Raw genomic sequence first — 25,249 nt, forward strand, 5'->3', positions numbered from 1 at the left:
AGAGAAAAGAAGGAGAGAAAGCTGGAGGGAAAAGGCAAGCCGTGCCCATCTTACCTCCTGCGGGTCCACGGTGCAGTAATGGTAGAGGTACTGGTTCATGTAGGCTCCACCGGAGGAGTACATCTGGTTGCACATGGTCAGCATGGGGCTGTAGTAGTAGCTGCCGGTCATTTGCGCCCGGGGGTTGACGCCCATGATGTAGACGATGGAGGCGATGAGCATGACGAAGGCCAGGATGGCGCACACCACAATGACCGCCAGGTAAAACCTGCGGGAGCGGGCGCTGCTGGACTTGGTGACGCTGGCCACGAAGAACCCCAGCAGCGCGATGAAGCACAAGACCGACATGGCGATCATGAAGCCGCTGGCTGCCCGCGGGTTGGTCATCCCGCCATAGTAGCCTCCATAGCCGCCGTATCCGCCATAGCCCCCGTAGCCCCCGTAGCCCATCCCTCCACCATAATAGCCAGACCCGTAGTAGCTCCCTAGCCCGCTCCCGTACATCCCCCCGTAGCCGTAGTTATATTCCCAGGCCAGCGTGGAGGCTACGCAGGCGAAGATGGTGACGCAGAGCAGGACGACCAGGGCCGCCAGGATCCTCACCACGCCGGGCGGAGAGTTCCACTTGTAAAAATACTGCGGCACGTCCTCAACGTAGAAGGAGCCTTGGGGGGGCGAGTGGATGTCGTAGCCGTAGCCGTCGCCGGGGGGGCCGTAGCCGGTGGGCGGGCTGGTGTAGGGCTTCTGGCTGTACATGGCGGAGGAAGGATCCAACGCAGGGCAGGCGCCAGGAGACCACAGCCTTAGAAACACCTAGGTAGAGCGGCAGATAAACAAGCTGATCATGCAGCGTGGCCTGGAGGTGGGGCAAGCACGGGGGCAGGGGGTTCGAATCCTGGCTCTGCCGCTGAGGCCTTGCGCTAGTCACTTACAAACTCCCCGAGCAAAGGGCGTGAGGGCCACGCGTTTCCCTCCGCTGCCGTCCGGCCTTGGGAGACGGCTGCCGCGGAACTGGGCAGCCGACGCAGGGAGCTGTGACTATTCAGAGAACTTGCCCCAGTTCTGACTGGACTTTTCGCTGCCCTGCGCCGTTTGCTCCAGCTCTGAGCTTCGCTCCGCACCTGCCCTGCCCCCTTTGCTTTCCAATTAGCTGATTTCCTCCAAACTACCCCACTGCCACCCCCCAGAAAGAGTGGCATCAACATGCTGCCACCTCTGCTTGTGGGTTATAGCCCTTCGCCGTGGGTCACAGACCTTGAGCCTGTCTCGTCTTAGTTAGACTGTAAGCTCTGCCCACCCCCTGCTTCGTATTTGTGCAGCACCTAGCACAGTGGGGCCCTATTCCTGGCTGGCTTTCAGGCACGACCATAATAACCACGGTTAATAATAAATCAACGGGAATTAGGGGCCTAAGCCCCTTTGAAAATCCCAGCATTCCCGTCTATAAAATAGGGGTGATTTTATATATATAGGTATGTATATTAGATAGATAGATAGAGGGGGTGTATGGGGATAGATAGATAGAAAGAAAGAAATCTATATTGTAATTGCATCTACATAGATGGTCAAGTCAAGCATGTTAGTCACTGGGTACGTCTACACTGAACCCCACCCCCCACCCCAGCAGCGAGTCTCAGAGCCTGGGTCTACAGACTCCGGTTTGCGTTACGGGGCTGAAAGCAGCAGTGTAGATGTTCCCTCTTGGGCACCACGACCTAGCAATAGGGTGTCTCAACCATTCCCGAGCTGGGGGAAGGGCTTTGGGCAAGGCCAGGCAGGAACCAGGCAGGGGATGGGTGCAGCCTGCAAGGATGTGGCCATCTTCTAACTGGCCCCAGCGGCAAAAGGAGGCATCAGGCAGACCCCGCTTTAAGTCCTGAGCAGCGCAACTGATCTCTCCAGCTCAGAAATGACCCACGGTGGGGTGGGAAGTCAAAACCAGGGGGCTGGGCTTGTTCATGCCACCTAGAGGTTCTTTAGGGGGACTGTCCAAACAGGACTTGCTTGTCTGATATCTCAGAATCATCTCCCTGATCTAATCCTCCTTCCGGTCCCAGCCAGCCTCCTCCCTGAGCCCTCGGCACCATCTCCCCATGCCGGGGCGAGACAGAAACCCCATTCACCTCTATGGACTCATTGACACACAACTAGCAAAGGCTGCAGGGGTCGCACAGCCCCCATGCCCCAGGCTGTGCTCAGCCCTGACACTAGGGGGTACAATTCCCATTGACTTTGGCCCTCCGCCTTGCAAAGGATTCTCCTAGCTGACCTTTAGGGACCCTTGGTAACGTTTTTTTTTAAGACACATAAATGACTTAGGAGCCGAAGTCCCATTTTCAGAAGTCTCCAAAGTGCTGGGAATTGAGGGGGCCGGTTGATTTTCCAGGCGGCTTGGGCTCCTACGTCACATGGGGTCTGAGTTAAGTGGGGTGAGGAACCCCAAGGTTAGCCTAGCCCTGGTGTGGGCAGCCACACGGCAAAGCCCTGCCCAAGTGACTGTACCTCCTGGGTGCTGACTCACCCGGGTATGCAGCTAGGATGCCGGGGGCCCCATCAGTAAACTGAGACGCAGAGTTTTTTCCCATTGGATTGTGGGAGACCTTGTCTGTCCCTCTAGGCCAAAGGTGGGCAAACTATGGCCCCCAGGCCACATCCGTCCTGCGAGACCGTCCTGCCTGGCCCTTGAGCTCCCGGCCAGGGAGGCTAGCCCCCGGCCCCTCCCCTGCTGTTCTTCCCCCCCCCCAAGCCTCAGCTCGCCGTGCCGCCAGCGCTCTGGGCGGCGAGCTCCTGCTGCTCTGAGCAGCATGGTAAGGGGGCGGGGAGTGGGGGGGTTGGAAAAGGGGCAGGGGGTCCCGGGGGGCAGTCAGGGGACAGGGAGAAGGGGGGGTTGGACAGGGGGTGGGGGGTCCTGGGAGGGGGTGGTCAGGGGACAAGAAGCAGGGGGGGGTTGGATGGGTCGGGAGTTTGAGGGGGGCAGTCAGGGGGCGGGAAGTGGGAGGGGGCAGATAGGGGGCGGGGGCCAGGCTGTTTGGGGAGGCACAGCCTTCCCTACCCGGCCCTCCATACAGTTTCGGACCCCTGATGTGGCCCTCAGGCCAAAAAGTTTGCTCACCCCTGCTCTAGGCGCATGGAGGGAATTGTGGGAAGGCCCTGGAGGACTGGCAGCATGGTGTCCGGGCAGGTTACCAGCTCATGTGTAAGCACTGCGCCCTAGAGGAGCCAGCTAGCCCAGGGCGAAAGCATCACTAAACTCGGGTTCCGAGGGTTTGTGTGTGGACGGGAACTGGGTTAGGGGCAACCCCTGAGCAAGAACCTGAGTAAATTTTGCAATGAAGACAGATCCTTAGACAATATCAACCAATTCAACTGCATTTTTATTTAAACACCCTACAACATTTACTCACTGAATTTACTCAAATTGCTTCAACCAAATAATGCAAAAGATTAAAAAACCCCACCACAAACTGAACTAAAGTAATTTTGCTCAAACGCTTTGGTAACAAAATGCAAACCCTCAACCCCCCCAGATTATATGTTTCTAAGAGAGATTATTTCTGCATGTTCCTATGCTATGGTGCCGGTACAAGTACCTTAGCAGACAGACATGCCTTTCTATTGTGGCGTGCTACGCGGTCTGCCTTACAGTCGGGGATTTCAGTCAATCGGTTTTTCCCTATGTCTCCCCTACCCCTGTGCCCTGTTCTGTGCAATAACAACACTGCTGAGGGCTTCAAAGCATTTCCCAAGCATTGATTAATAACGGGCCAAACAACAGAGGCTCAGACACAGAAATGTTTTTGTAAGATAAAAAGGCCCAACCTTGCCGCTTCTGCACGAGTCAGTTTGGCCCAGGAAGAAGAACTACTGTGTTACAGTTATCCGGCAAAGGGGGAATTTCACGTATTTACATTTCCAGCTCCTCTGTGAGGCAGGGAAATGCCATTATCACCATGGAGAACAAAGGCAGTCCAGAGAAACTGAGTCACTTACTCAAAGGGAGTCGCGGCCAGGGCAGGGGATTGAACCCTGGCCTCCCAGGGAATGTCTACACTGCAAAAGACCCACGGCTGGTCCAGGGAGCTGACTCAAGCTCACCGGGCTTGGATTGCGGGGCTATAAAACTGCCGTGTAGCCGTCAGGCTGGCGCCCCGGTTCGGAGCCCCCCACAAGCGAGGGTCACTAATACACTGAAGACCTGGCTGCCGAGAATAATTACCCCGGGGATGAATTCGCTGTGCTATATTTAAAGGGCTACATAAAAGGAAGAGGCAGGTTTACTTATTTGACCCCCTACAATTTTGGGGTAGCCACGTTTTAAATGCTCTTTTCTGCCCCTGCATTCCAGAGGCGCGCCCCCACAAAGTGCCCTTTGGGTCGGTTCGGCAGGCTCCGACGCGCGATGTACAAATTGTTCGCTGGACACAGGCCCACGGGTTCCCACAGGAACGGCCTGTTCTGCCCCTCACCCAACTTTTAATAACAGGCCTTTTTATTTTGCTACAGGCTCAGCTAACGAGAGCTTTGCCACTGCGCTTCGTAGTGCTGGAGGGGCAGAGAACACAGGGACGGGCAAACAAACCTCTTAAGAATTCTTCTAAGCCTCACCTTGGAGTTTTGGATCGTTAGGAACGTGCAGGGTCAGTGATCCCTGCTGAATCCAGCCGTCCTGAACCGCTGGAGACAGGATGGGAATGTTCAGCTGGGGCCTCCACTCCGGTTGCAACGTTGGTTTCTGCCAACGCCACCTCCTCTCTCATTTCACCTGATTAATAAGTCTCTGTTTTCCCAGGTCTGCAGCTGGGAAGCACACGGCAGCGCAGGACAGGGCAGGGTTTGCTCACTACACGCCCCTCGTGGGTCTCCACCCGCCTGTCCCGGCACTAGCAAATCGTACGCTCCCCTCACACACGCTGTGCTCTAGTCAGTCCTTTTAAAAAAAAATCCCCAGTGTTTTTCTTTCCCCAAGAGAGCCCGCGATAAGCTTGGTGCTGTGTTCTCGCTGCCAAACCTCCTTTCTTTGGCCAGGATTCAAGTTTCAAAGACAACAAAAGCTCCCAGTGCTTCTAAAAGCTGCAGTTCCAGTTTGATCCCAGACCCCAGAAAGAATTTCCAGACCCGGTGAGGTTGACTCCGACGCCTAAGCCCTTTCTGCAAAGATTTTGCAACTCCACCTCTTTTCTTAACCGGGTTCTTTGAATTGCCCAAGATTTTTGTTTAACAAACACCTTGCTTTATTCAATCAAGCCACTTAAGCTTGTTTTCATTTCCTTCCTAGCTTTGTTACTCTAGAAATAAACAAGAAAACCCAAGAGCCCCTGTAAAAACCCCTTAACAACAAACTAGGATTTAATTTTTGAAGGAAGCGGCTGGTAAACATTCAAGGTGTTCTGCATCAAAAGCGAGCTCTCGGAGACAGAGCTGTGGGAATTCAGTCAGCTGACCTCACGAGAAGAATTTTTCTAGGCCAGAGCCTCGGCTAGCATCCATTACCATTGCTCCATTGAGGTCAGTGGGGGCAGACCCATAGCTGGCTGCAGGTTTATTGACACCAGCTGGGAATCTGGCCCCCTTAAGTTCAACAGAGCTTTAGACGATCCTGAAATGTACTGAAGCAAAAATAACGGAGCAGCTCTCCCCCGTGAAGTGATCAATACACCCACTGCCTTACCTTGGTTTGCAGCTATCTCTGGTGCCAGCTGTGCTGGTCTCTGGCGCGTAGTATTATTGGTAAATGTGCCGTTAATCAGCCTGGTGCTGTCTGGAGATGGGCCCCTGGCTCAGGGCTCCATTCCTGGAGCCACTGCCTTGAGAAGGGGGTTGGCTGGGTTTCCTTTAAAAGCAGCTACCTGGATCCCCTCTGTTTTCCTCCCCTCTTTGTTCATCTTAAAATGGCAGCCCAGGGATTAATCATTACTAGGTGCACAGTCATTAAAAACAACCCGCCAGCCGCCTCCTCCCGCTGCGGCCAGGCCGAAGAGAAAGCTTGTAACTGCAGGAACCTGGCACAGCTGGAGTCAAAAACTTGGCAGCAGCAGACCTAGCGCTTAAATCTCAGCTCCCTGTTCCACCGTGGACATAAATCGCCTCTGATCAAAGCGCCTGGCTGCGTGGCTGGTTCGACTTTAACCCCTTCCGTTCGTCCCGCACATGGACCGACGGGAGAGCAGCCCCTTAGGCAAGGTGGAGCTGCCTCTCCCTGACTCGGGCGGGCCCCAGAGGTCCCGCCGAGCCGCAAGGATCCCAGCCCGGCACTTGGATTTTACTCCTCTTTAAGTCTCGCTCCCTATGCGCACCCCTGCCCTTTGTGAGTGCAATGAGTTTGTGGGGCCCTGGCCTTTGCAGTCAGAGGGTGTCTCAGCTGAATGGCCCACAGGGCTTGAAGTTAAACATGGGGCATGTTGGCAGGATTGGGGCCTTAACTAGCCCCGGATGCCTCATTGTTTCCAATTTCTTGGAGTTTTTTTTTTTTAAATAAAAAGCAGCTTTATACGTGGAAAAAGAACCTAGAGCCGGGTGTGTTGCAGTGAACGTGCGAATAGCCGGGCGGCTCCGACCAGCTGCCTGCACCGGGATGGCTGTCGGTCAGGCCGCTCTGAAACTCTCCCTCTGCAGCGAGCTTCCAGCGCTGGTCACGAGTGCTAACAATCCATGGCTGCACCAGGGTAGCTCATCACGGGTCTGTCCACACGGCATTGTAAACCTGGGTTTACAACTGCTGCGCCCGAGTCGCACAGCTGGGCTAACGGCTTGAGCTGCAGCCACACGGCAACACGACGGCTCGGACCCTAGTCAGGCTCCAATCCATCCCCCAGCAGGGTCCTAGGACCTGGGCCGTGAGCGTTTGCTGACCTGAGTCAGGCTGATGTGTGTAGCCGGAAGGCTCAAACCTGAATCAGCGCCTGGGCTTAGTGTGCAGTGTAGACACACCCCACGTCGTCTCACTCTGCTCCCTGTAGGCAACTGGTCTCTAGCGAGCTCCCAGAAAAGGGATTGGTTTCAAGTCTGTTGTCTCTTGTGTAAGCTCGCTGGGGCAGGACCGGCTTGTGGCTGTGTGTTTGTACACCACCAAGTGCCGTGGGGACCGGGACTCCGAGGCGCTACGGTAACACAGCCAACAGTCAGGTTTTGGGGGGGAAGAGTCACTTTGGTTGTGATTTCTCTCACCAAACCAGTTCCCCCCCACTAACAGAACCGAGGATTGTGGGAGAAGGTGAAACCCTAATGACCATCAAGGGGGCGGCCCAGGAATCAAACCTGGGACCTTCCCAGTAAGAGCATGAGCTGCTACAGCTTGAACGAAGGAAGTAAATCCCCCTGGGGGGAAGCTGTGGCAGAGTCACATCCTCTGGGGGAAGGGGGGTGTGTGTGTGTGTCTCAGGATTCACGGTGAGCAGAGAGCTTCACTAATCTCCCACGTGATGCTGCTATGACCCATGGTGCAATAGCATCACCCTCCTCCCGCACCCCCCTTCAGGGACCCTCTCCAGGGGAATTCCAGCGCAGGGCAGGGCTGATCCTGCTGGCTCCAGGGATTTCACACACGGACGGCCAGGTGTCTTTTATTCAAAGGCGAAGCCGTCGCTCCTTACAGACAGTTACGGGCACCCCCCAAAGCTCAGGTTTTGCTGCACAGATGAACGCCGCCCCCCTCCTCCGATGGCTGCTTTGCAGACAGAGTAAGTGAGCGTGGCGATGAAGTCATGCGCGTAAGAGGCAATCTCTGGCCTGGCTCCCAGGGCTCCAGGAGTCAGGGTCCCAGTCTTGCCCCCGCTGAAGTCAACGACCTGATTCAGACCAGCGCAAATCCTCTGTCTTCAGTGCCGTGACTCCCGATTTTACACCAGCATGAAATGAGCACAGAGCCAGGCCCAGGGGTGTTTTATCCCCGGTCACACCAGCTCCCTTCAGCCAGAAGCGTTGTCCAGTTTCACAGCTTCTCCACAAGGTCTGGTTGCTGCTGGCTGGAGCAGCTGCGCGGCGCACCCCAGTTACCTATTCCCGTGAGCAGGAGCGATGCACCACTCCCCGCTCTGGCTGGGGCCCCAGTCCTCCCACCCCCAGCTTCAGTCCCACCTGGAGAGTGCACATCAGCACTGCTGGTTCGGGGGCAGCACGGGGCAGGGATGGTGCCTGACCCACACGTGACCCAGCTAGGGTGTGTTATGCACAGGAGCCACAAGGCACAAGCACCCCCATAGGTGCAGGAACTAGGAGGCTGCCGCACCCCCTGGCTTGGAGTGGTTTCCATCATATACAGGGTTTACAGTTTGGTTCAATGGCTCTCAGCACCCCCACTATACAAATTGTTCCAGCCCCCCTGAGCAGTCCCCAGTGTCCTGTATCCTGCTCTCTTTCTGGCCAAGGTCCCCCAGACATCAGCAAGCCCCAGAGCAATTCAGGGCTGGGGGACGGGATGTTAGGGACCAGCCCAGGGGCGGCAGGTGCCACTCCCCAGGTGCCAGGCTCAGAAGTACATGGAGCCCTCCTTGGCCGTCCGGTCGTACTCCTGGATCTGAGCCTTGATGTGCGCGAGCTTCTTCTTCAGGTAGTCGCAGCGCTCCTGCTTCTCCAGGAAGGCGGGGTCCTGCAGGGACAGGAGGACGGGTCCTTTGTCAGCATCACCACCACTGGATCTGGGCTTCACCCCCGTCCTCCCCCCCCAAACCGGGGAGCAGGGTCTCCAGGAGGATCCGGGATTTGCCCCGCGCTCCCGACCCTGCGGAGAGCTGTGTCCCCACTGGCAGCGACCGGGCCAAGCGGGAAGGCAGGGAGCGCCCCCACCTGAGGACGTTCCTTTGTACGGGGCCCGAGCCCTCAGCTGGGAAGGCCAGAGCCGTTGCAGCTGCCCTGTTGTGAGCAGCCCCAGACAGGCCAGGATCGAGAGATGGCACAAGACCACGTCAGCCAGTCTAGGGACCCCAAGGGAATCACAGGTTCTAGCTGCATCCAGCAGCCTTCATAGAGAATCCCCGTTAGAGTCATTTGAACCCAGTCCTGGTTCTTCCATACCACAGGGGCTCCACAGCCACACGCGTGGGAACGCCCGAGAGCCCCCGATTGGCCAGAGGGGCCCTGCTTGTTTGGGAGAATTCTTTAGCCAGCGATGCCCCAAGCACTGGTCAAATGGGGACGCGGGCTGGATACATCTACACAGACTGCAATCACACCCCGTGATGGGGCGAGCTCCAGGCCTACAGCGTTCCCCCTGCGTCGGTCTGCCTACTAGCCTCCCGCCCCTTGGCTTGTACTCACCCTCTTTTTCTTCTTGTATTCCTTCCAGACGTTGGAGACCCGGCTCTGTTCCTGCGGAGCATAAAGCAGCGGGTGAAGGGGCCTGGCCGAGCTCTGCCGGGCAGCAGCAGGGAGCAGCCCCTGCAAGCCTGGGTCAGCAGCAGAGCGGGCGGGAAGCGGAAATTCCTTTGGCCAGAAGATTTGGAAACATTTTTCTGTTTGGAATTGGCACCTTTCGATTCTGGCGAGTCAGCGACTGTGCCCCTGGAATGCTGCAGCCAGCTCCAGTAACCAGACAGCCAGGGACTCCAGCAACCCTCTGGGAATAGAGGGAGGACATTAGCCCCCCTTCAGCTGGGCGTCCGGCAGGATAACTTTGACAAGGGCCTGGCTGGGAAATGCTGCTGCTCTTTTGATCTGCCAGCTGGGATCTCAGATCCCGGAAAACCAGGAACTGCCTCGAACAAGCCTGTGTGTCTTAGGAATGTAGCTAGTAGAGAATGACTCAGGGAAAGCATCAGGGAGTCCGGTGGCACCTTAAAGACTAACAGATTTATTTGGGCATAAGCTTTCGTGGGTAAAAAACCCACTTCTTCAGATGCATGGAGTGAAAGTTACAGCTGCAGGCATTATATATTATATCAGGGAAAGCATGTGTGTGTGTGGGGAGGGGAGACACTGAATCAAGGGTTGGTTTATCACTGCTAAAAGGAAGTGTGGGAAGAAATTCCTGACTGGAGTAGGCCCCAGAAGGTCAGACTCTCTCATTAGCAATGTCACGCACGCACCTGCACCCACGCACGCACCAAGCCGGCGTGTGGTAAATAACCAGACCTGCAAAGCCCGGAGTTGGCTTGGATCCCAGCACAAAGAGCAGACGACCAGCTTCCCCTTTCCTCAATCAGCCCTGGGCGTCTGCTCCGAGTATTAATGAAACCAGCAGGAGCAATGTCGGTTCACGGGCCACAAGGGTTTGACTTGAACTGGCTTCCTCAAGGAAACCCGACGTTTCCGGACAGCTCTGTCACAAGAGCGGCAGCGGCTCCTTTGTTGTTCCTGGCAGGCGGCTCAGTCGACCCTCTGCTGCTTCTCGCCTGACTCCGGTACCAGTCTATGGCTTGGGCCAAATTGTTCTGCCTGCTTCTGCTCCTGGTGGGTGCCCTACCTGTCTCCACAGCCCCTCCAGCCCTCTTTGCCAGCACTGCGAGAAAGGGGCCAACTAGTTCCAGTGGGTTTTTGGTGGGCTGTTCCTGTCCTAGTAGGAAATCGGCTGAGACCCGTCAATTCATTCCACCGAACATTCCCCACTGCTGAGCCAGGCGGGAGAGGAAGCCGTCCCCGAGCGGTGAGAGGCCCCGCATCCCAACCCCCGCTCCAGCCTGCCCGTGCCGTGCCCCCTCTGCTTAGCAACTGACCTTCTTGCTGGGCGTGCGATGCGGCAGCCGGCTCATCATGGCGTCCAGCTCCTTGAACTTCTGCAGCGCCGCATGGACCTCGTGGTAGAGCTCCTTGTACTCCGCGTACTGGTCGTTGAAGACGGCCTTGTACTTCTCTCTCTCCTCGGGGCAGCAGATCCCCGGGTACTTCCTACCCAGCCCCAAGAGATTCACGGGGGGGTGGGGGGGGAAAGGACTCTGAGATAGGTGGCAAGGGATGGATCCGCGAATGGTGGGAAAATGTTAACCCGTGAGGCGGGAGGAAACCGGGGACTTATTAGGAAGGAAAATACCTGCAGAGCTGGGTGGGTGCTCAGATATTATGTGTATTATAGTCGTCTCTAGGGGCTCAGGGCCCCACTGCGTCAGGTGCTGCCAGGAGAGACCCTGCCCCAAAGAGCTCAGAGTCTATGTAGACACAGGAAGGCCATTCTCCCACTGGGGAATTGAGGCCCAGAGAGATGCAGTGACTTGCTCAAGGTCACCTGGAGAGCCTGGGACAGAGGCAGGCATTGAACCCAGGTCACCTGGATCCCAGCCTTAGCTGCCGGGATGGAGAGTGCTGCATAAAGCCAGTGCAGGCTTTTCAGCCCCCCACCCTCCTGCTAATGACCCACCAGCACACAGCCCTGAGCCAGCCTTCGCCCGCTCCCGCAGCCGGGGACATGGCCGGGGGGGGGGGACGGGTTGTTACTTACACAACATAGTCGGGGACGATGTGCGGCTTTGGGGTGTGCCCCGTTGGGAGGGAGCAACTCAAGGCCCCCGATGCCTCGCCCTTCTCGGAGAACCCCAGCTGTTTGGTGACCTTCCCTGGGAGGCTCCTGGATGGCATCACCTCGTCCTGGAAGAAGATCCGCTTGGGTCTGGCTTGCAGGAGGATGGGATTGTGCTTAAAGAAACAGAGGGGCGTGAGGCTCAGCAGCAAAGCGACAACCCACATGGGCCTCGAAGAGTGAGCTCCGAGAGCCTGGGTTAACACCCCACTTCCTCGAGAGCAGCCTCCAATCTCTAGGCATGGCCTAGCCACTGGAGGGAGACACTGCCTCAGGGAGGGTTAGGCAAGCCCCAACCCCCCAGCCCCATGCAAAGGGCGAGGGCACACAGGGGGTGTGATTGTAGCACCTGTAGATACAGAGATCAGCGCTAACTGGGTAACCATAGCATCACGCCCAGGACCTTGGGTAGGTACCTGAGCTAGTACGTCTGCAGGAGCGGCAGTCACACGTCCTGACGGCGGGGCAGAAATACCCCGAGAGAGGGAGGTTACTGCCGCCCAGAGCCAGCGAGCTGTCAGCCGCACAATCTGAGTGATGGCTGTCTCTGACGCAGCCCGGGCTGGAGACAGGCGGCTGGGCTGGGTGGATGCTCCAGAAGGATGATTTGTGCATCTCTGGAAGGCTTCGGTTCGTGGGTCCCCACTGGGATCCCACTGCATGGAACCATTTCCTGTTCCTACGGAGTTAATCCCGGAGCCAATATAACCGCCTCTGTCTCCAGCTCGGGGTTTGCCCCAACCTTTGTAGGACTCTCCGCCACAGCCTCACCCCACACAATGCAACCGCGCATGGGGCTAGGGGCATAGGGCCAGGTTACTCCCTTTGATACCAGATAGCCAGGCATGAGCCCCCCGGGGGAGCTCCCCAGCACAACGAACTCCCTGGCAGGCCTGGGTGGAGGGGGGAGCAGTGGGGAGGCTGCAGGAGGGAGGGGGCGTGTCAAAAGTAGGAGGGGGTGTGGCTTAGGTGGGCCTGCCTTCTGCCTCCCGGCAATGCCCCATAAGAGCCTTTGACGCATGAGTGCAACCCGGCCCCTGTAGCCCTGGAACTGAGGCGGTACCTGCATGGGGCGAATCCTTCCCAGAGCCAAGAGAAGGCGCCGGGCCTTGGGGACAGGGAAGGGGGCAGAAGCGCTAGGAAGCTGCCTCCTCCTGCTCTGGGGCACGCATCCCGGGGGAGGACTCACTAGCACTTCAAAGGCCTCCCGCTGCTTCCTCGCCATCTCGTGCCTCCACATCTTCAGAGACACCAGCGCCCCGGCCAGGTAGAGCAGGGTGGTGATGAAGAGGAAGACGAGAGCCGCCACCTGGCCCCCTTCCACTCGGCAGAAGGCGGCTATGAGTGGGTTGCTGGCGAACGGGGAGTAGCAGAGGCCGCCGCGGTTCACGTCGTTGACGTAGGCGATGGCCGCCCCCATGTAGAGGAGGAACATGATGATGTTGAGGGCAAACTCCGTCAGGGGCCACCAGTGGGAGTCTAGGAGGATGGTCCTATAGTACATGGTGACCCCCAGCCCCAAGAGGATCACCGTGACCAGCCACGCCAGGCTGGCCACCACCAGCACAAAGGGGGTCATGGGGCCGTAATAATTGTACCCATAGCCTCCCCCCAAAAGGCCGTCTGACAGCAGGTTCCCGCCGTACAGGTTGTACCACTGGTAGTCCTTCTGGATGTAGGCACAGACACAGGCAAAGACCATGCCGCCAAACAGCAGCTCCAGCCCGGCCATCAGCCTGAGCAGGCCTGGCCAGGACTTCATGTAGGAGTACTTGAGGTTGTAGGCCTCTAGCTTCTCCTCGTAGCTCGGCAAGGCGGGTTGGCCCTGCTGGCTCTTGGGAGGAGACATCTCTGTCTCCTGGTGACACTCAGAGGGACTGGACCAGGAGGGTTCCTGGAAACCGCTGCTGGAGCTGCCCTCGCGGGCTGGCCCGTGGCGATCTAACAATGGACTTACGGGTGGGGAGCACTGGGCGGCGGTGTAGGCCAGTGGCAGGAACAGCTCGGGCTCTCGCCTCCATCTTTGGAAAAAGTTCTTCCACGACCGCGGGATAAAACGCCTGACGGGCTTCAAGGGAGAGGCCTCTTGGTTCTCCGAGCTGCGGGGAATGTCCCCGACGGGCGGCTGGGCAGGCAGGGGAGGCTCACGGGCAGAGGAATCGAAAGAGTCAGACAAGTCACTCTTGCCGGGGTAGGACCTGCTGGATGCCCTGGTCCAGGCTTGTGAGGGCCACATTTGCCAGGAGGAGTTTAGCGGGTCTCCGTCCGACTCCACAATGGGCCGCCTCTTCTCCCTAGAGGAGGTAGAATTTGCCATGTGTCCAAGGAGTCACAGCATTTCAGTCTCTAGTCTCATCAGCACCACTGGGACTGGGGGGAGCTCTCCTCTCTGCGGTCTGGCCAGGCTCCTGTTGGAGCGGGAGGGAAGAAACAGGGACAGGTGAACGCTGAGGTTCATGGGCTCTTTGCTACAAGCCCATTCGTTTATTCATTACATCGGCAAATAAAATTCCCTTGGTGAGAGTTGGCATCCTGCTCTCTTGTCCCACTCTCCATTCCTGAGCAGCTGCCGTGGCCTCCTGGCCCTATGACGGGCAGTGTGGTCTAGTGACTAATGGCCAGGAGACCTGCGTTCATGTCCCAGCCCTGCCCATGGACCTTGGGTAAGTCACTGCCCATCTGTGTGCTTCGCTAGCCGCCTCGTCTGGTTAGACTGAGCCCTTCAAGGCAGGGACTGTCTCACGCTGGGTATGTACAACGCAATGGGGCTGTGGTCTTGGTGTGCACCTTAGAGGGGTTCCAGAGCAGGGCTTTGAACCTAGCAACGCCCATGCTCAGACCACGAATTCCTCTCCTATAGCGTTGCCTTGGGCCTGCGGCTCGTCCCCCATCGGTCACTGCTGATTGATAAATGTTCAGCACCAAGGGAACAATCTGAACATAAAGAACGTAAGAACGGCCACACTGGGTCAGACTAATGGTCCATCTAGCCCAGTGTCCTGTCTTCCGACAGTGGCCAGTGCCAGGTGCCCCAGAGGGAATGAACAGAACAGGGAATCACCAAATGATCCATCCTCTGTCGCCCATTCCCAGCTTCTGGCAAACAGATACTAGAGACACCCTCCCTGCCCATCCTGGCCAATAGCCACTGATGGATCGATCCTCCATGAACTTATCTAGTGCTTTTTTGATTGGCTTATGGTGATGTCACCACCACTCTTACACTCCAGTTCTTCCCCATCCGTAGGAATCAGCACTGGTAACCAGCCCCTTTGGCTCGGGTGCCCCGGGCACCCACCCCATTAATGCCACTCGAGGCTGGGCTGTAACGGGGCTGCCTGTCAGGCCTTCTCGTTGAAGAGAGAGAGAATTGCTTGGCTGTTTGGGATTGTTCTCAGCTCATCGCCCAAGCCTCAGGAGCCGCACAATCTCTGTTGGACGTGAAAAGCAATTAGAGGAGTTCTGGGCTGGCACAGCCAGCTTTCTCCCGGGCAAACAGCCACGCCGACCAGCGGCTTTCACTGGCCATTTCGCTGCTCTCCTGACACCGCCGAGCGCATCCGGTTCAGAAATAACAGCGCCAGCTAACAAAAGAAAGGCCGCCACGTCTAAGGAGAGTCCTCTCCCCTTCTCCAGACTGCTTGGGCTTTTTCATTTCTCACCCACCGTGAGCACCTGGCTCCGTAGCCCCTCCATAAAACCTGGGTTCTACTCAGGGGCGTCCCCGGCTGGTTCTGGGGTGGGGATGTGGCTTTTCCCTTTGTACTAGAACAGCCACCCAGGCAAGGTGGGGTCCACAGAACCATGTTTACTAAGGACACACAACACGCAAGGACTGATTACATCACACTGCCGGCCCGGCTGCCTTCTAAAACATGGTGAGCACCACTAGCTGGCTCACGAATGAGTTAAAGGGATACTACCTTCTGCACTCACCTGACTAATGCCACCTGCAGTGCAGGGCTAACATCACGGGGGGCCCGATCAGCACCCCATGGAAAAAGACGCTAACAAGTCACGTTCAATTGAGGTTAGTGTGTGTGTGTGAAATCTGGAGGGAACAACGCCTTTGGCTGGGTTGGGGGATTGACTTGGGGGAACTAACAGCGTGAGCAGCTGCTTGTTGAGCTGAAGGATGGGTCCATCTGCCCAGGGAGACTTTGTTCATCCAGAGGGCACAGCGAGACGGACCCCAGAAGAAGTTTGGAGCTCCTGTTTTCTATCTCTAGAGGGCCTGGGGGCGTTCACACTAGGGCTGGCTGGAAAACAAGTATTCTTGGGTTTTGTTCCAGATTGGAAAAACCACCGCAAGAGCTTTGGAAATTTTTCATCCACCCCCCCCCCAACCCCCCCCACATACATGAGAGTGAGTGAGACAACCTCCCTCCACCCCCAGAATAGCCCAGTGGCCCAGGCCCTCACACGGGTGAGCCAGGTTCAAGTCCCCACTCTGCCTGATTTGGAGCAAGGACTTGAGCGTTCCCCTCTGTCATCCCAGGTGAGCCCCGGCCCCTTGGCTGTCCCAGACCTGAGACACCTTCCTGATGAACGGGCCGTCCGAGCCAATGCCTTCCCACCAGACGTTTCTGTTTTGATGAATTGGCATTTTTAAGTGGAAAAAACCATTTCATCGAAAAATTCCCACCCGGCCCTAACGAGCGGGGATCTCGTCGGTTTCTCTAGGCAAAGCCAGCCACAGTGAGGCCGCCACCCTGCCTTACCCTGGAGCACACAAAGTCCAGCAGAGAGCCGCACACCCCCTCCGGCCTGGGGCTCAGCTGCCCTGGGGATTCTCGCACTGGTGTGGCTGCGCTGTACCAGCGGAGAGCAGGGCTTGCGCCCGCGGGACCTACCCCGTCCGCACCACTGCAGGCCCCGTGTTACACGCCCGGGGCCCACTTCTGCTTCCAGCTCGAATCAGCAGCAGTGGCGCTGCAGTCAGCGGAGTTGGACCGGGGGAGACGGTTGGGAGCCAGGGCAGGACCGGTTTGTAGGATCTGCACCCAGCGGCAGGGTATCTTAGGCCACTCCAGCCTTCCCAGCCTGGCCACTAACTGCGCCTACGCTCAAGAGGGGAAATGCCCCAGGATTTCCATCAGAAAACGGCGTGAGCCATTACCTGCCCTTCCCTTGCGGGGACACGGGCTGCGGGGTACATAGGTTCATAGCTGATCCTCACCCTCCTGCTGTCATCCTGGCAAAGTCGGGGTGTTGTGAAGGCGTCCAGCCCAGCTGCTCCCCTTGGTGCATTATTAGCCTCCAATGTAAAACAACGAGTTAAACATTAACTGTGCCCAGCCGCCAGGCAGCCCCGTGTGCAGAGCCGGGGGCCCTTGTGTGGCCGGATGATAAGCTCCACCCCTGGGGGGGAGTTCCAATGGAGCCCCCCCCCCTTCCCCGAAGGCGGGCGGCACTCTGCCCCCGGCTTTCCTGCCTATCAGCCAAGCCTTCCTGGTGGCAGGGACAGGGCTACTACCAGCAAAAATAAAATCTGTGAGCGCTCTGTGCCTGCCAACAGACACCGTGGATTCCTACTGACCCCCCGACGGTTGGGTTGCCAACAGGATTCGAGCCTTTGAGCTTCAGCAGCCCAGTACAGACCCCTCTCCCACTGGAGCTAAAGGAGTAACTCCATGAACTGGCAGCAGCAGTAGGCTAGCACTGGGGAGGCCAATAGTATGGTTATGAACAGCATGAGGGTGATCACTGCCCCCTACTGGCTGGACTCAGCTGTGTACCATAGGCACTATATTGCTAGCAGATAATGAAGATTTTCCTTTAAATCAAATGGCTGAGACTGGGCCAGAAGGATCGGCGTCCACACGGCCTGAGGCCCAGCTCTGTCTCAGCACACCCTGCTGCACTATGGCTGAAGTGTTTCTCCAATCAATTAGGAGGGGCAGGATCATTCACCTTCCTGGGGCTGCGGCACGACCAGCCCCCCCGCAGCTAATCAGATTTGGGCTGGGCCAACATAGAAAAACATTTCCCATTTGCTGGGTTGTTTTAAGCATTACACGTGGCACCTTTCTGGCTCTTGATCCCCCCGAACTAATCAGGCACGCCTAACCCCTTCCTTGCCACTGCGCTATCCGCCCACCCCTTTGTTGCACTTAGTATCACCGAGTCTATAAGCTTCTCTCTAGCCTGGGTGGGGTCCTAGCCTGGGGCTCACAGACAGATTTCAGGAGGCCATGACCACGCCCCGTTTCTTTAGATGAGGCAGAGGGGTGGGGCGCGGGACCCACTTTTTTTCTGTTGTAATAGGAGGTCACAGCCAGCAGGAGGCACTGTGCTGACAGCTACTTAACTTACGACACTTCATGTACCCTAGGCTATCACCGTGTGGGTCTTTGTCCCCCTCTGTTGGCTGCTCCACATACAGTCAGGGGCTGGGGGGAGACCCATGAGTCCTTCTGGCTGAACTGGGCCGATGGGATTCTTAGTGCCAAGCCCAGAAGCCACGGCAAAGCCACTCCGTGCCAGGGAGAGGGGTGCATTAGCAAGAGAGACAGAGCAGCTTTCATCAGAGACACTGCAGGCACTGTGTCGGCATGAACCATTCACCCCCAGCCCCTTCTCTCGGGTCGGGTCAATTTTCCTCATTCCCCAGATAGGGAAACTGAGGCACGGAGCAGGGCTGTGACTTGATCGAGGTCCCAGCAGGAGGCAGTGGCAGAGCTGGGCCTGGAACGTAGGGGTCCTGACTCCAAGTCCTCCGGGTTCTAACCACTAGACCCGCCCACCCCCACACTACGACACCACAAAGGACGATGGCAGAGGGTTTGCCGTACCCCGAAGCGGCCAACACAACAGCTAGAGACCAAATTAAGAAGACTGGTTGGGGAGGAGGGTGGGAAACTGAATTTTAAGAAGTCCAAGTCCTATTAAACATGGCGCATCCCAGGACAAGTAGCTCTGATGAGCCACAGCAGCTGATGGCTCTGGTCAAAGGGCATCTCTTTGCAGCAGCAGGCAGCAGGGGGCGCCCTCCCCCTACAGTTCACACTGGTCCCAAGTTATTTGTGAAGCAGAATAAAGGGGCGTCTTTGTCCATACAGCACCCCCTGCCAGCCTCAGCCGGTGACTGCAGAGAGCAGGTCAGGCCCAGGTAGGGCTGGGTCAGTCTTCCTCTCACAGGGCGGTGACACCGTCCACCCCCCGCTCCACGGTGCTCCCAGCCTTGCTGGCCAGGTGAGCTCCGGACGAGTGGCGTTTTGTTTCCCGGTGCAGTTAGAGGTCAGGGGCTAAACGAGAAGACCGGGCGTGCCGCAGCCACCCAGCACCCGTCGTCCTTTGTTCCTAGCCCTGGCGCTTCAGGTCTGGATGGTCCAGAGATCGCAACTCCCGGGTAGGGCCGGGTTTCAGGCTTATCATTATTACTGAGTCATTGTATTGCAATATCCCCGGGGCGTCCCTGTCACGGAGCAGCCCCCCGGTGCCCTAGGCGCTGAACAGACACGCCACAAAGAGACCGTCTCTGCCCCAAAGCGCTTCCAGTCTAAACCGGATTAGCTCAACAGTGCTCCGCCCCCAGTGCTCCCATTCTGACGTCCCTCAGACCCACCCTTGCTCAGGAACAAGGCTCAGGCAGTGTGAGAGGAAGATGGGTGGGGGGTCTAACAAGAGCAGTAGGGAGTGTCTTGTAGACACCCTGATAAATCCCTGGTGGGGTGCAGGGCCCTGCACGTTCTTGTAGGGCTGCTCTTAGCCAGGCCGCCAATAAGTGCCCAGGAAACCCAGGTGCAGGTGGGGGGCGTTTGTGGGGTCCCCCAGTGGGGTTTGCACTAATTTCACAGCCCCCCGTGGTTTGGCTCCTACAACCCCCAAATCTCTAAGCAGAAACCGTCATTGTGGCTGTGAGCCACCTGCTCTTGGGCAACAGAAAACCAAGCGAGCCGCACGCTGTTTCCACCCAGAAATCACAGCACAGCCCCGCACTGCCTTGCACATCTGGACCCCAGGGCGGGAGGTGGTGTTCTCCCTACTTTACCAGTGGGGAAACCGAGGCACAGAGAGGGAGAAGGGAGTTGTTCAAGGTCACAAAGTGAATCTTGACTCCCAGTCCCTGCGCCTGGCTTCCCTGCTCTAACCACTAGGCTCCCCCTTTGTCTTCTGAGAGCCCAGACTAGAACCCCCGAGTCCTGATCCCCATCTGTCCCTGCTCTAGCCACCGGCCTAGACAGCCTCCCTGTTTCATTGCAAAGGTTCCAGGTCCCCATTAGTGGTGCCCTACTACCGCATTCCTGGGTCACCCTCTCCCCCAGTCCCTCCCACACAGACACCCCGGAGCTCTGCTGTGCATTTCTGCTAATGAAAATACGCCCGACCCCCCGCACGAATCCAGCTGGCCTGGCATGTTTCACTGCACTCCAGGGGCAGGCGGGCTCCGGCAGCGGCTGGCCTGCGGCTGGCTCTGGGCTCTCGCTGGCCTGCTCCCAGCAGGGGCCTCGGTGTCTCTGGCTGGCAGGCAATGACCTGCCCAGCTTGCTTCTCATGCAGAGGCCTCTCCTCTCCGGCTGGTGGAAGCGCTAAGCACTCGATCCGCTCCAAAGCTGCCCTGGGTGGCTTAGGGGGACACTGGGAGCTAGAGAGCCCCAAAGAACCACAGGGTCTGTCTGCGTCCAGCAGCCTCCCCAGAGAATCCCCCTTTACCATCACTTCACCCGCCCAGCTGAGCCAGAGGGGTCGGTTCACAGCCTCTCCAGCGAAACCAGCTGTGCCCTGCCTCAGACAGCGCCCCCGGGATAGGCTCAGCTGGTGAGGCTGGGGAGCCCTGTGGGTCAGAGTCGAGGAGACTGATCCAACTCCCTACCCCCACTTGGCGTCTGGGCTGATCGACACCAGCCGGGGATCTGGCCCACTGACGCCAGTCTTAAATGCTGGGCCTGCCAGGGAACGCACGAGGTGCCAGTAGCTGACACTGACCCAAACCCAGCTGAGGGGGGGAGCCCTGTTCTGGGCTTGGCTCACTCAGATCATAAACACAGCCACAGCCTTGGACTCTCCCTCCCCCCTCCCCCTCCTGCTGGTGCCCCCCAAGCCTGATCCACAGCCTGTCGCTATTCCAGCCCTGGGCTCCCCCATACACACAGCTCCGCTGGTGCCCCTCAATCCCAACTTGCAGCCCCCCGTCTCTGTAGTCGGCTCACTACATTTTGTCAGGCGGAGGCGGGGAACCAGCTTGGCACGTACAGACGGAGCCCGCGCAGCGCAGTGGAGACGATTCCTTCCCCGGCGCCGGCTCTCAGCGAAGCCGAGGTGGCAGGTTGATGGATGAGGCCGGGGCAGCTCGCAGGCTGGATCCATAATGGGAAGGGGAAGCGCCGCGGCTTATTGATGCGTTCCTGGCCAAGCGTCAGAGAGTGATGGACGGGCCGGGCTAGGCATCCGTGGGCGAGGGGGATAGTTACCGAACAGCTGCCATTCCAGCCCTCAATTAGAAGCTGAAGTTCATTTCACGCCTCACAAGGCGCTTGGCAGGAGGATTTTTCAAAAATAAAATCAAATAAAACCAGCCACAATGAACATCTCTCCCCCCCCCCGGGCTCGCTGGGCACGGGGCAGGCATGGCCCTGGCTTAAAGGGGAAGGGTCGGAGCCTGAACTGCCTCTTGGCCTCCAGCCTCAGTCATCTGCTCTAGCATTAACCACCCCCCCCGCCCCGCCCCGAGCCCTGTGCATGGTGCAGCAGCTGGCTCTGTGGGGAGGGGGTTATTCCAGGGGGTTCGGTAGCTGAGCTGCCACTGGGATTTTAGGGTATTTTGCCTTATCATCTCTCTGCAAAGGACAAGATCGGGGAGAGGAAGGTGAGTCTCATACAAGTCAGAGGGCTGGTTCAGATGGGAGTAGCCAACAGCTCAGGGGCAGATTCAGGGAGCGAACCCAGGGGTCCTGACTCCCTGCCCTCCCTACTCCAACCATGAGACCCCCTCAGCTTCACAGAGCTGAGGACAGAACCCAGGAGTCCTGGCTTTCAGCCACCCACAGCACTCAGCACTCCCCTCAAGCCCCTGGCTTGCTGGGTGTGAATCTAGTACCCCGGAAAGAGTCCATACTGATTCCCCTCGAACCAGACACGGCCAAGGGCAGATATTTGGGGCAAGGCTCTGGCTTGTTCTGCCCCCCCCCCCCGAACTCTATGCCTGATGCTAATGGCCCAGATGCACTGGCCTGGCTCACAGCTCACCCTGCAGTGGTGCCAGGTCCCCTCCATACTCGTTGGTTTCCGGGTTCTGCGGAGGGCACGGCTACTTGCTGTGTGGTCCGATGTGATCCAGTCTCAGATCTCTGTGCTCCTCTGGCGGGGCTCGGATTGCGGGGACAGTCGGGCTGACACATGCTCCCCTCCCAGCTCCGTTAGAGTCACTCACTCTGCATCAAAGCCCTTCGCTGGTTGTGACCCCACAGCCCTAAGGAATGCCAGTGAGAGGGGGCGAGCTCCTGCCTTTGCCAGCTGGAGCCGAGGGCACAATCTGCATCGCCATCCTCTGCCCGGTTGCAAAGTAAATTAGTTAATTAATCCATAAAGCCCCCTCAGGGAGGCAGGTGAGGCTTATCCCCGTGTTAGGGAGGGGGGAACTGGCACAGACAGGTGAAGTGACTTGCCCAGATTACAACAAGGAGAATGGAACCCAGGAGTCCTGATCCCTGCTCTACCTACTAGAGAATACTCCCTTCTAGAGCTGGGGCCAGGAGTACAGATTCCCAGTCCCCCCTGCTCTAACCACTAGACCCCACTCCTCTCCCAGAGCCAGGGATAGAACCCAGGGGTCCTGGCTCCCCATTCCCCAGGGAGTTATGAACCAATCCTTCATCTCAGAGCCAGGACCAAGCCTGGCTGCTGCAGAATGCGATTGGACCAGTTGGAATTTGGCCGGGAGGCCAGAGGTCATGCCCCGACTCATTGTTAAAGTGCCAGGGGGTCTCTGGTGATTGCAAGAGCTCAGGAACTTGGTTTGGTGCCCCCAGCAGTGCTGGGGCCTGTGCTGGTCGGAGCTAACACAAGGGAAGAGCACCTCTTACTGAATCACCAACACCATCCCAGACAAATATTTCCTCCGGCCCTGCTCAGCTCAAGGGTGAGCATCCCCTCCAGTGGAGCTGCTGGTACCGGCAGCTGGCCACTCAGCACGCTGAAGGAGAGCGACAGGCAGCAAGTCACCCCCACGGGACCTCAGCAGCTCCCGTGCTCCACAGAGCAGCAGGCCCTGGCCATGGAACCAGCCCAGGGACGCTGCCAATGCACTCAAGGCTGCTTGACTCCTCCGTGACGCTGGGCTCTTGGCTCAACTCCAGCCCTGCTGCAGTCAGTCCCCCGAGATGTCTGCAGCTAAAGCAATTTGCACCAAGCTACAACCCAGCCCTGAGGTCTCCATGTGCCCCGTCCCTGCAGGTCACGGGACGATCAGTTTCCAAACCAAGGCCAAGACCCATGTGGGCGGCAGCCCCTAAACGCTGCTCCTACCACAATCAACAGTGAAGCTCCTACTGGCTTCCACAGGATGCGTGATCTGGCCCAGCCACTGCTATCAAGCCTGCGGAATGAGCTGTAGGACCCTGACAGCCGCAATCCCAGGGGATTGAGCTGGGCAGCTCCAGAGCCCAAAGCACAAGGCAGTTCACCAAGAGCCAAGGTGCCCCAGCTGGGGCTGCCCAGACTCCGCGCTGTAGCTCGGGCCCAGAGGGGTGCCCAGAACGACAGCTGGGTGACGTTGTTCCACCGAAACTTTTTGTAGCCAAAAATGCAGGTTCGGCAACACCAAAACCTCCCGTGAATTTGGGTCGCTTTCGCCGAACTGGCTCAGTCGGGAAAAACCTGCGACAAAAATCAAATCAAAACATTTTGTTGGACAGTTTCCATTTTTTAGCTCACTGTGTTTTCAAAAAAAAGGACAAACAGCAGAAACGCTCCAACCGGAAACGAACCGTTTCCTTTGACCTGACACACATTTTTTTCCCCCAACTTGGATTTGCCCCACATTTCACGAATGTTTGTTTTCGGTTCGACCCGGAACAATTTTTTCCCTCCGGAATTGATAGTGAACAGAAAAATCCGTTATTGCCCCAGCTCTCCCTGCTAGACACACTCACCGGTGAGTTACACACTAGCCAACCTTCTGGCTTTCCTTCAGCTCTGTAGCTGGCTCCCTCTGCAGGTCGTCTTCTAATCCAGGAACCCCCAACCAAGACTTCCCCAGAGCCCCAGAGATAACACGAGTATCTCAGGACAAGCTGACATCGCAGGAGGAGAAAGAAGTAAACCGCTCATCCAGTAAATATTACAGATCTCGCCACGCCGCATCCTGCGACAGTGCATACAAAACACTGGCCATATGCTGGACTCTTTCTTTCTTTATTTTTCCCTTAAAAAAAAAATTTCGATATTCCTAAGGAAAAGTCACAAAGGACCAGACCCCTCGCCCCCCGTCCCCCCGCCGCTCCTGCCAGGATCTGAAGTTTGGCTTCAAAGGAAAAGGGTTGATTTGAAAGTTCCCTGGATTCTGCCATCAGAACCCACATACTGGAGTGAAGCTGGAGGCCAGGGGACCGAGGCCCTGCACCGCTGTGCAACCATTTGCACCAGTGCAAAGCGGGCGTGAAACGCTGTGACTCTGACTCGATAGCGTTTGACTTTGCACTGGTGTAAATGATGGTGCAAGGCGTGGAAATCTCTCCTTGCCAAACATTTAAAATTCCATTTACAATGGGGACCAGCCATGCCCCTCCCTTGGTAAATCACAATGGAACGGTCTGTTGCGCCAGGCACCCGCCTCAAAGAACGTTCAGTCACAGGAGGCCTGTGATTGGCTGAGCATCCCCTGTGTGTCTTAGGGTATTCAGTCAGCGCTGGGTTGAGACCATTCATAAAACCCAGGGAAGGGGGTGAGCAGCAGGATTGGGAGAACGGGGCCGTCGGTGTCACCCCATGATATTCCCTTGTGTCAATGACCCTCCCACACTAGGATTCGGATTAAAAACTCCACACCGTGCGCCTGATCTCTGGGAAGTCTGGCCTAGAGGATGAACTTGTCCACTGGGACAGAACCAGAACCCTGGCTTGGGCCTGTCCCTGCTCCCGGGCGGGTTCCTCCACCTGGGTTTTGATCCCCGTGACGGCGCCGTGTCCCCAGACCATGTCTCCCCTAAGGGACCAGGACAGGTACAGCTGGGATCCTCCGGCTAAGCACCGAGAATGCCCCTGGTCCAGTCTCTCCTGGGCCCCAGCCTCCCTGCGCTTTGTGGATCGCACTGAGTACGCTTGAGACGCAGCCGTTACCCATCAGCCTGCAGCCTGTCCCCCAGGGGCAGGGACCTCGGGCATTCGTGGTGGGGCCACGGCTCAGCCTGGGGATCATAGAATCAGAGAATAGCAGGGTTGGAAGGGACCTCAGGAGGTATCTAGTCCCACCCCCTGCTCAAAGCAGGACCAATCCCCAACTAAATCATCCCAGCCAAGGCTCTGTCAAGCCCTGGGATGTTTCACGGACACCTCCCCCCTTCCAGCACCCACCTCCCCTCCCCTTCCCCGTCGCCCGGCACCCATCTCCATCCTCCTTCCCTGTCGCCCAGCACCCACCTCCCCTCCCCTTCCCCATCACCCACCTCCCCTCCCTTCCCCATCGCCTGGCACCCACCTCCATCCTCCTTCCCCATCGCGTGGCACCCACCTCCCCTCCCCTTCCCCGTCGCCCGGTACCCACCTCCCCTCCCCTTCCCCGTTGCATGGCACCCACCTCCCCTCCCTTCCCCGTCGCCCGGCATCTACCTCCATCCTCCTTCCCCGTCGCCCGGCACCCACCTCCCC

The 25,249-nt window shown here is 57.7% G+C and overlaps 2 protein-coding genes across 4 annotated transcripts in view; both read right to left on the reverse strand.

The window, feature by feature from the left end:
• LOC112120143 (occludin-like) overlaps positions 1-6,040 on the reverse strand; it is a 21,149-nt gene extending 15,109 nt beyond the window's left edge. Inside the window, exons 1-2 of the mRNA XM_029912279.1 lie at positions 5,669-6,040; positions 55-813 (exon numbers count right to left, since the gene is read on the reverse strand). Of these exons, the coding sequence (XP_029768139.1) occupies positions 55-756 (702 nt within the window). The 5' untranslated portion in view covers positions 757-813; positions 5,669-6,040. The remainder of the gene's footprint in view (positions 1-54; positions 814-5,668) is intronic.
• A 1,503-nt stretch (positions 6,041-7,543) lies between these two features.
• OCEL1 (occludin/ELL domain containing 1) lies at positions 7,544-16,695 on the reverse strand. Of its 3 annotated transcripts, none has more exons than XM_024219125.1 (6): positions 16,563-16,695; positions 12,633-13,737; positions 11,366-11,559; positions 10,647-10,818; positions 9,253-9,303; positions 7,544-8,584 (listed from the first exon to the last, which is right to left on the reverse strand). In XM_024219125.1, exons 1-6 carry the CDS (start codon positions 16,607-16,609, stop codon positions 8,465-8,467), a joined length of 1,689 nt encoding a protein of 562 aa, XP_024074893.1. In that variant the 5' UTR covers positions 16,610-16,695; the 3' UTR covers positions 7,544-8,464. The 3 variants fall into 3 exon arrangements, with proteins under 3 accessions (XP_024074893.1, XP_024074895.1, XP_024074894.1); XM_024219127.2 differs by having other exon boundaries at positions 12,633-13,851; positions 16,623-16,693; XM_024219126.1 differs by having other exon boundaries at positions 12,633-13,851; positions 16,563-16,650.
• Positions 16,696-25,249: the final 8,554 nt, after the last annotated feature.

This window comes from Terrapene carolina, unplaced genomic scaffold (genome assembly GCF_002925995.2).
Source record: "Terrapene carolina triunguis isolate 2854851 unplaced genomic scaffold, T_m_triunguis-2.0 Scaffold194, whole genome shotgun sequence".
NCBI classification, from domain to species: domain Eukaryota; kingdom Metazoa; phylum Chordata; order Testudines; family Emydidae; genus Terrapene; species Terrapene triunguis.

Coding starts and splice junctions, on each gene's coding strand:
- OCEL1 (XM_024219125.1), bottom strand. CDS start 16,609: ATGAACCTATGTACCCCGCAGCCCGTGTCCCCGCAAGGGAAGGGCAG. Junction 13,738..16,562: donor TCCCCGCAAGGGAAGGGCAG/GTAATGGCTCAC, acceptor TACCTCCTCTAG/GGAGAAGAGGCGGCCCATTG. Junction 10,819..11,365: donor ATCGTCCCCGACTATGTTGT/GTAAGTAACAAC, acceptor GGGGCTGGGTAG/GAAGTACCCGGGGATCTGCT.